Source organism: Vigna angularis, chromosome 4 (assembly GCF_016808095.1).
Source record: "Vigna angularis cultivar LongXiaoDou No.4 chromosome 4, ASM1680809v1, whole genome shotgun sequence".
Taxonomy (NCBI): Eukaryota; Viridiplantae; Streptophyta; class Magnoliopsida; order Fabales; family Fabaceae; genus Vigna; species Vigna angularis.
The window spans coordinates 20,117,160-20,128,017 of NC_068973.1; the positions used below are offsets into that span (position 1 = coordinate 20,117,160).

Below are 10,858 nucleotides of genomic sequence, written 5' to 3' on the forward strand. Positions count from 1 at the left end.
TACAAAAAAAAGATAAAGGGCAGGAGTATAATGCTCGGTCGTCATGCTTCAAATAAGTTCAGCTTCAAAAAAGAAATAATACAATAAAGACTGGAAGAAATGACTACTTTTTGGTATAGCAATACCATCAGTACATATAAAAAACACACGGGAAAAACTCTGAATAAAAAAATAATAATAACCGGTAGCTGTTTATACGTTATTCAGGCAAAGAAAAAAGTTTGGATATCTATATGAAATTATAATGTAACATGATGTGAAAACATCACCAGAAACTGTATGATACTATACGGCATATCTGTTGGCCAATAGAATTCCGACATGACCATGTACTTGTTCCCCTCCCTAATATTGTTGGTTGGCAAACGTTTCTGAAAATATTAGACTATAGCTACTGAGAAAAATGACAGGGACATGTATTTGGCAGCAATTCCAGTTCCTAATTCCAAATGGATCACGGGTGTTAACCCTCTATAAGGACTATAACTGTTCTTGACAATGCTATAACGAAAGCCCATTAAACATACTAGTCTTTGCTCTTGCTCCATACAGGAGACAACTGTCTCTGTCCAATTGTATCACTCACAACCGCACTTCCATTTTCCACATTGATCAGAGGATCCGATTCACCTTCCCTTGTCTGGAAAAGTTAAGAAGAAATAGTGACAGAATGTACTTCTAGAAATTATTGTTACAGTGCAAAAACCAAGACATGCAAAGTTCTCCGAACAAACCTGGGATGCTTGTGATGAAGATTCAACGGTTTTTTGCTGGTTCTCAAGTGTGCAATAGTAAGAATATAAAACCATCCCCACCATGGCTATCATAATTCCCAGAATGTTTCTCCAGCTAAATGGGTCTTGGAGTAGTATATAACCAAATGCCAAAACAAGGCATGTCTTCAGGTGTCCAAGAACCTGATAGGTCACAGGAGATGTCTTTCCAATAACAAGGAATGTACTAAAATTGACTGAGATGGAGATAAGGCAGGAAAGGATAATGAAAACCTGCAAGGCAGAAAGAAGCAGTTGATAACACGTTAAAAAGAAGAGTAGAACAAGGTTATCAAATTCGAGAGTTTACATAAGAGTTTACTTCAGATGAAAAAAAATTATATAAATAATATCTTAATTCAAATAAGTCTACAAAATTATATAACTTTAAATAAATAAAATTTATAGTTATATTGTTCATAAAAATAAAAATAAATATTGTAAAACATAAATACTTGAATTATTGTCATTAATTTTGATGCATTTCATTAAATATATAACTTTCAAGCTCCCAGAATCGCTTCAAACTCGCGATTCTACACAATCCTACCGATTTACAGTCGATTCTTCAGAGTTTACACAGAAAATGAGTTTACTTCCGAGTTAACTCGGAAGCCAGGTCTGGGAACGTAAACTCGTAAAGTTTACGAGTTAACTCGAGAGTTTGATAACTGTTGTAATTTGAGATAATATCTTTAGAATCTTCCTAATTAGAGGAAATAGATACATGATCTTTTATTTTATTTTATTTTTCCTAGTTTTCCTAGTTTCCCTATTTCCCTTTTTAGGAGAACTAGATTATTACAAATAGAGGGTATGAGAATGTATTTTTCATGATTTGAGAATAATAAAATAAGTCTTATTTGCAACTTGGTATCAGAGCTCCTGATCTTGGGGCTCGCTACAACAAGTCGCACCGCCGCCGCTGCCGCCGTCGCCGGTTGGGGTCGTTGATAGGGCAGAAAGGTGCGCCCAACACCGGCGATCACAACGTCGGAAGTCGCTCCATGAGAGGAGCCACCACTGTCGCCGGCGCGTGTAGCTCACGCGCCCACCTCCGGCGAGACCCACTCGCCGCCGACGCCACAGACAGGGTTGCCGGAGCCCCCTGAGTCTATTCCTAGGGACGGTGACGACTCGTTTTGGCTGTATTTGAGTATATCTGAGTTTTAAGTTTTGCTTTTTTTTTCTCAGTGTGACCCACTGGCTGTCGCCGCCACAGAAGAGTCGCCGGAGCCTCCTGAGTCTGTTTTTAAGGTTGGTGACGATTCATTTGGCCTATATTTGAGTAGATCTGAGTTTTAAGCTCTGCTCCTTTTTTCTCGGTGTGACTCATACGCCGTCATCGTCTTGGAGACTCCTGGTTGCATTCTACGGGATGTCTGAAGTAAAATTATTCCTTTGAAAGCAATGAGTAAGCCCTTTGGATCATGTACTCTGTCCATAAAAGGTAAAATTTGCCTCAATACTGTTGATCATGTGTCTCAAGGTACTTGGATCCTTGATTCGGGTGCAACTGATCATATGACACCTTTCAGTGTGTCCTTCGACTCATGGTAAAAGAAATAAAGAATAACTTATTATAGTTGCGAATGGTCAGGGTATACCTATATGCGGCTCTGGGAATATAATTTTGGACTCATCTATTGTATTAAAGGATGTTTTACATGTTCCTCAATTAGCTAATAGTGTTATCTCTGTGCAAAAAACTCACAAAAGATTTAAATTGTTCAGTAACATTTTTTCCAACTTATTGCCACAGGGAAGACAATTTTAACTGCTAAGGAGCAGAGTGGGTTGTATTTTTTAGTGTTTAATGACCAAAGCAACACAAAAATCATGACTCAACAAGGTACATCTGAGACGTGGGCAAAATCTCAAATATGGTTACATCATCAAAGGCTTGGGGATCCTTCATTTAGTCTTATCAAGTTCTTGTTTCCCCACTTGTTTACCAAAGAGTCTGTTGAGTCTTTTAATTGTGATATTTGTCAATTGTCAAAACATCATCGTGCATCTTATCCTATTAGTCACAAAAAGAGTATTTCTCCATTTGATTTAATTCACTCTGATGTTTGGGGTCCTGTCATAGATTCTATTTCCGGAGCCAAATGGTTCGTTACCTTTATTGACGACTGTACCCGTGTCACGTGGACATACCTTATGAAAAATAAATCCGAAGTTTTTCAAATTTTTGTTAATTTTTTCCATCTTGTCCAAAATCAATTTGGAAAAAATATCAAAAGAATCAGGTCTGATAATGGTACTGAATATGTGAATCATGAATTTCTCAATTTTTTGTCTCATAATGGTATTGTTCAGGAACTAACTTGTGTTAACACCCCTCAACAAAATGCGTTTGCAGAAAGAAAGAATCATCATCTTCTTGAAGTAACTAGAGCTCTTCTTTTTCAAATGTCTGTTCCAAAAAATTATTGGGGAGAAGCTGTGTTAACTGTCACATATCTCATCAACAGGTTACCCACTCGTATCTTAAATGGCATCAGTCCTACAGAGTCTCTATTGTGTTTTCTTCCTTCTTGTTCCCTACTAACGAGTCTACCTAGTCGAGTCTTTGGATGTGTTGTTTTTGTTCACTCTCATCATCCTAACCGTGGTAAATTAGATCCCAAAGCTCTTAAATGTGTCTTTATTGGGTATCCTTCTAATAAAAAAGGGTACAAATGATTTTCATCCAGAGTCCTTCACACATTCCTTGAGCAAGGGCTCAAAATTCAGCTTCTGCACTAGAACGGGATACTCTATCTTGCTTTTTTGGGACAATAGAAATATATAAAGCTAGATTGGTGGCAAAAGGATATACCCAAACATATGGGATTGATTATGAGGAGACATTTGCCCCAGTGGAAAAGATGAATACAGTTCGAGTTATTCTCGCTTTGGCTGCCCATTTTGGATGGGACTTACACTAGCTGGATGTGAAGAATGCCTTTCTTCATGGAAATCTAGATGAGGAAGTGTACATGGAGATTCCCCCAGGTTTTGAAGTGAAAAATGAAAGAAACAAGGTATGCCTCTTGAAGAAAGCATTGTATGGTCTTAAGCAATCCCCTAGAGCATGGTTTGGAAGATTTACAAAAGCAATGGTTTCCTTGGGATACAGACAAAGCCAAGGAGATCACACTCTATTCATAAAGCACTCTTCTACAAGTAAACTCACTTTATTGCTTGTCTATGTAGATGATATGATTATTGCAGGAGATGATGAAACAGAAAAATTGGCATTAAAAGAAAAATTGGCAGCTCTATTTGAAATGAAAGACCTAGGAAAACTCAAATATTTTCTTGGAATAGAGGTTGCCTACTCCAAGAACAAAATTTTCATCTCCCAGAGGAAATATGTACTTGATCTCCTCAAAGAAACAGGAAAGCTAGGATGTAGAACCTCAACAGTTCCAATAGAACAGAATCACAGAATTGGAAGTGAAGAAAGTGCTCCTGTAGAGAAGGCCCAATATCAGAGATTGGTGGGGAAATTGATTTATCTATCACACACAAGACCAGACATTGCTTATGCAGTTAGTGTAGTGAGTCAATTTATGCATGATCCAAGAGAGAGACACATGCAAGCAGTTGACAAAATTCTCCAATACTTGAAGTCAAGTCTAGGAAAGGGGCTATTATTCAAAAGAAAAGACACATTGACTATGAAGATATATACTGATGTTGACTATGCAGGTTCTATTACTTACAGAAAATCTACTTCTGGGTATTGTGTATTTCTTGGAGATAGTATGGTAACATGGAGAAGCAAAAAGCAAGATAGAGTATCTCGTTCTAGTGCAAAAGCTGAATTTCGAGCCCTTGCTCAAGGAATGTGTGAAGGACTCTGGATGAAAATCATTTTGGATGATCTTAAAGTCAAAGTGGAGAACCCGGTGCAACTACACTGTGACAATAGGTCTGCTATGAGCATAGCCCATAATCCAGTACAGCATGACAGAACCAAACACATTGAAATTGACAGACATTTCATCAAAGATAATCTCGACAGAGGCTTTGTGATTACAACTCATGTTCCTACAGAACTTCAAATAGCAGATATTTTTACAAAAGGGTTTCCTCCAAGTAGATTTCAAGATCTTGTAGGCAAGTTGGCAATGACTGATATTCATTTACCAACTTGAGGAGAAGTGTTGTAATTTGAGATAATATCTTTAGAATCTTCCTAATTAGAGGAAATAGATATATGATCTTTTATTTTATTTTATTTTTCCTAGTTTTCCTAGTTTCCCTATTTTTCTTTTTAGGAGAACTAGATTATTACAAATAGAGGGTATGAGAATGTATTTTTTATGATTTGAGAATAATAAAATAAGTCTTATTTGCAACTATAACCATGAGTAGGAACTTGGGAAGACTTGTTTAATAATTTAACTCTTACCGTCACTTGTGTTGTATACTTGAAACCAAATACATTTTGGTTGGTTAAAAGTTTATCCAGGTATGGACCGCATATTAACAGGGTTGCTGCTTGATATGGACATGATTGATAGAGAAGCTGGGTGGAAGAAACCTTGAACTTCTTTTGGATAGTATTTGTCATCTAAAAGCAACTAATTAAGGACAAGACACCAGATAAAACAATGATATCCCAGGAAAATAAAACAAACAATCATCTATGTAAAGCTTTCAAGCGCAATAAAAACTTATATTTTACTCCTAACTATCTTCAAATAACATAAATGACAGCCTCTAGATAAAGAAAATGAACTTGTCCAAAGTCAAGGGAAACAGGGGCTCCTAGGCCAAAAATGAGGCTCTTCATGTGATGCCTTGCACAATTTAAACAAGAAAACCCAAAAAGAAATCAAGTTAGGGGTATGATTTAGTTCTTCAACCACCTCATGTACCTCGGGGCAGAGGATAATCGCTATAAGTGACAAAGGAAAATACAGAATATGTCAAAATAGAGTATATAAAAATATATGCCAAAGTTGAAAAGGTTCAAAAATAAGTCCCCAGTGTATTCTTCTATTCAATATATCACAATTGATCAGACAATATTGCAAATATAATTAGCGTTAATGCAAATGAAATTATTTAAAGGATACAATCTGAGCAACACAAGTTGTAATCACTGCAAGAAAAGATAAGAAGGAGCCAAGAGCATTGAGCTGCAAATCTGTGACAGTAGCAATCCCGACACCCAGAAGGAGGATAGTAAGGGCAAATTGAATTCTCCTACTGCAATAACAATGAAAAGAGAACAATGAATTTATTTATTGAAAATACTAAAGGCAGGTAAGCTCAAATGGTTAAATGTGCATAACAATTAGATACAAACATACTTGAGGTCAGAACATTGAGTAAGTGTGTATGTGTGTGTGTGCGTGAGAGAGAGAGACAACAAATAAGACACAAAGGAAGGTCAGTAAATGAATCAATTCTTTCATTGACCATTACATAACTAACATTTTTGAGCATACATATCAACAATCAAACATAAAAAATCATAGTACTGACAAGAAGCTAAATGGAACCTGAATCTCTTCCCAAGAAAAAGGGTCTCCAACAGTACAGTACAAGGAATGATGGCCAGCTTAGTCATCTGAAAAAGAATATCACAGAGATGTTCAGAGTCAACAATAATCAAGTGAGAAAAACAGAACCATAACAAACCTACCTGATAGAAGCCAACAGAATTAAACCCCAGGCTCAAATTTAAAAGTCCAATTGAGATCCCATTTAAAATCCCAAATCCCATTACAGCTTTCTGCTCAAAAGGTTTATGCTCAAAGAATCTCATTTTGAGAGCCACATGAAGGGAACAAAATGTTACAAGCAGATGCCAGCTGGTCAAAGTTGTAGCTGCATATCAAAAAGGACAAATTTAAAAAATGTGTAAACCTCAGAAAATACATCGAAGTGTAAACATGAAAGCTCAAATTTGCACTTATATGGAAATAAGCTAAACCATCATCATACACCAAATTTCAGAGGAGATAAGTTCACCTTCTTTGTCAATGGGAAAGAAAACAGGTACATTAAAAAGCACAATAATGATAAGCAATATCTAATGTTTAGGCACTTCCAGAAAACCAAATCAATTGTTATAATTTTTACCAGGCAACTCATAGATTATTCACATTACTAAGCAGCTGTATAGATTGCAGAAAAAGAAGTAAAGAAAACAAAATACTTAACGTGGTAACGCCTAGTGAATACAGACAACAATAGATACGTCCAAAGTGGCAATATTTAATTTAGAAAAAGAAGGGATATCAACAATCCAAAAGATCATATCAATTCCCGGATATAGTATCTAGGAAACTAAATTCTAGACATAAAGGCAACATGACAAATTGTAGAATTCGACAAATCCAATCTCCAACTAACACTTCTAGTTTCTCTAAGGGCATGGGCAGTTGAGTTGGTTGAAAATGATTGTCAACCAAAAGTGATAACGAAAAACATTTCCCTTTCCACATTCTCATGTTGAAAGAAGCAAGTATGGCGTAATTGTCATTACAAAATTTCTGCTTAAACAGCCAACCAGACACACCCTAGGTGAGTACACAGTCTAGATCGCTGGCAGACTACATCACAAGGATTGGCAGCAAGTACAATGGATCAAGTTCCAAGTTCCAACAAAAAAGGCAAGAGGAGGGGAAGGGATGGGTTAAAATTATGAATCTTCAATTGTAATAGCACACATGAAATCACACAAATACTGATGGAACAAGTAGGTTAGAAAAGGAAGAAATGAAAGACACAAAACACAAAAAAAGTGGAAAAAATAGAAAACAAAACAAGGGTACAAGCTTGCAACAATCAAGAGGGAAGATAATATACCAAAAATAAAATGCAATGAACTCATCAGCGCCTTATTGCAAATCACAATGGACACAGATGAGACCACTGAAAGAGTCAACGCGCCCACAGTCCCCAGCTGGAAACGCTCTCCCTCACCCATCTTCGTCTTTGCTCCAAAGCCTGAAAAACCAAATCCAGTCCGAAACAAAAAAGAAGCATCCCCAATTTCAAAACATCAATAAGAACGGGACTTAGACAACACACAAATTACATCAACGGCAATAAGAAGAAAAAGACATTGAAACAACAGAACCAGCCATACCCAGAAGACAAAAACGACAACTTTACTCACCCACGAGCCGACAGCGCAGCAGGGGGGGAGAATTAAGTGAATTGAGCAAAAGGGGTTTACGATTTGGAGAAATTTAGATCGATTTAGTGGTTTAGGGTAGAAAGAGAGAGATGAGCGAAGCAGGAAAGAAAGTTGAACCGGAAAAAAGTAGCAAACTAAGGAGAAGGATTATGGTTGTGAGGAAGAAGAATGAGATGCAGAGTTATGATATGGAATGTTTTGGTATTGTTTTTGTGGAGAGTGATGAGTGAGGCAGCAAAAGTGATTTGGTAGTAAAACAAAACACAATGAAATAATGGATTAATTAGAGTTAACGGAAATGGGGTTTGGTAATGGGCAAACAATTAGTGGGTTCAGATCCATAGTCAAAACCAGACTTTACTTCCAAGAGAAATGTTAGGTAGTAGGGACATACCTTTGTCCAAGAACTTTTTTTTTTTTAACAAAATTTAATGGCTTCAATTATAACCATAATAATAATAATAATATAATAATTATTTTATATTATTATTACTGAAAACACAATATCTACATTTAATAATAAAAAGTAAAGTAAAATATAATTAAAATATTAATTATTACAATAATTATTAAAGTTCAAAATATTGTTTATTGAAGTTATAAAATGATATCTAAAAAAATGTTTTCCATTATTTTTATGATATTATAATTACATAATAATAAGAGTATTTAGAATGTTTTTATTAAAATAACTACAGTTCATTTTTAGTAGATTCTTAAATATTATAATATTGATAAAATCAGTTGTCTTTGAGTACAAATCATGTATAAAAAACAGTCAAACAAACTACGTTATTAATTTTTAAACATTATTATAACTATTATTATTTTATTGGTTAATTAATAATAAAAAATGTAATTAATGATGATCCAAATTAATTAATAACGGTCAAATTAATTATTTATGCAAAGATTATTGTCAATAATGAAATTAATATTGTTTTCAAGGTTCTGTGTGTAAGTATGTTTATTCTTTTATCCATTGAAAGAATTTTTATGAGAATGTAATTTATCTGTATTTACGACGTAAAATTGAACTCTTTTAACTAGATATAAGAATACAAAACTTTTGACCTTTTCTATTATAAATAAAGAATAGTTTAAGAAAAATAAATTCTTAAAGCTTAAAATAAATGAAAGACTTTTTAAAGAAAAAGTAGTATAATAATTAAATATTTTAACTGGTTCCGTTGTTTTCAATAGTGATTCGAAAACGTTTGCAAATAAAAACATGTATTATGAAATAATTTCATAACAAAATATTCTGTATATGTAATTTTTAGATTTCGATGTTATTTTCGTTATTGTTTGAAAATCTTAATTAGGTTTATAAATTTTGATTAGCTTAATTATATTTTTTTAAAATATAATAAATACAGTCTTGTTTAGAAAAGAGTTTGATAGTTTTTTTTATTTTCAAGAAACATAATAAAAATAAATAAGAGGAAAAAAGATAGGATGGGAACGTCATAGTTTAACATATACTGAATATTTGAATGTTCATATTTTATAAGAATCAAAATTTTAATTTAAAAACTAAAAAAATTCACCAAATGCATATAATATAACTTAAAAGTGTTTACATCACTTTTTTATATATAGTTACATAAAGTCTAAAATTCAAACCACATAAAAATAACTGAAAATAAAAATTATAGATAAAGACTTTTTTAGAAGACTTGATTGTCCAACGAACACAAATTGGCTCTCTGAGTGAATTTAATATTCTATAAAATCAAAATAAAATTATTCTTCAATTGTGTTCATGATTTTTCATGTTCTTTAAATTCTCTCCTTTTATTGAATATTATAAAATTCAAGAAAACATATTTTTATATTTGAGTTTATCATAGATGTTTTGAATTACAAACATTATTCCTCAAGTTCTTCTCTTATATGTTCACGACATACTCTTTTATCATACCCTCCTTCTTCAAAGAGAATTTATTCTCAAATTCGTATCACTAGAAGATTCTTTATCATTAAAAAGAAGAGAAAGAAAAGAAAAAAAATGAAGTAAAAGAAATAAAGAAGAACAAAAAAGAAAGAAAAAGAAAAAAGAAATAAAAGAACGTCATGATTTGTCATTTAAATGAAATATTAATTCATTCTTCCAAAATGGTTTTTTACCTGAGCCTTCATGCCTCTTGAGAAAGGAGTCGGTGTGACTCAGCCTTGGATCTGGTGCTTGAGGTTTCTTTACAAAATGGATTTCTCTTTTTTATTTTCTTCATTTTTTTCCACTTTAACTATAAAATAAACCAAGTAGGAATAAATTAAACATAATTTAAACAAAATCAAAACAAAAAACATACCAATTTTATCTTAAAATTCATTTAAATTGTATCCTTATCACACACGACTTTCACATTATCTTTTTATAAATATCTTCATCTCAACCACAATTTGATTGTTCATTAAGGTCCAAGAAGAATTTGTAAAAACATTATCACACATAAACTTTATATAAATTTTATACACATCGTAAATCTCTTGAACATAAGCTAAATTCTCACCCCACTACATACTCTTTATTTTCCTATTACCTTATCAAACACATATTCCAAAATATTTTTATTACCTCAAGCTCGGAAACCATATCTTTTATCCATAATTCCTTCATGGCAAAATTATCTTAGGAATCCTAATATATTAAAATAATTCCATCTAAACAGGTCACATTACCATGTAGATGTTTAGCTCGTATATTTTGTAGAAATTAGTATCGCACAACGGTATATTTTAAAGAGCGTGATAACGGACACAAAACCAAGAGGGACAGGGTGAATTGGTTGTATTAAAATTATAGCTTTCTTTTAGGAATTTTGTCGAACAATTTAAAGTTAAGAGATGTATAGATAAGGAAAAGTAACAAAGGATGTTATATTGGTTCGAATCTAAAGATTTTACGTTCAATTGTTAATCACTATAAAAG

General features: G+C 33.4%; 1 protein-coding gene across 2 annotated transcripts; it reads right to left on the reverse strand.

The window, feature by feature from the left end:
- Nucleotides 1-155: 155 nt before the first annotated feature.
- On the reverse strand, nt 156-8,197 carry LOC108331769 (UDP-xylose transporter 3). Of its 2 annotated transcripts, none has more exons than XM_017566686.2 (8): nt 7,873-8,197; nt 7,590-7,730; nt 6,421-6,605; nt 6,278-6,345; nt 5,849-5,981; nt 5,179-5,340; nt 735-1,007; nt 156-640 (listed from the first exon to the last, which is right to left on the reverse strand). In XM_017566686.2, exons 2-8 carry the CDS (start codon nt 7,708-7,710, stop codon nt 527-529), a joined length of 1,056 nt encoding a protein of 351 aa, XP_017422175.1. In that variant the 5' UTR covers nt 7,711-7,730; nt 7,873-8,197; the 3' UTR covers nt 156-526. The 2 variants fall into 2 exon arrangements, with proteins under 2 accessions (XP_017422175.1, XP_017422176.1); XM_017566687.2 differs by having other exon boundaries at nt 7,903-8,196.
- Nucleotides 8,198-10,858: the final 2,661 nt, after the last annotated feature.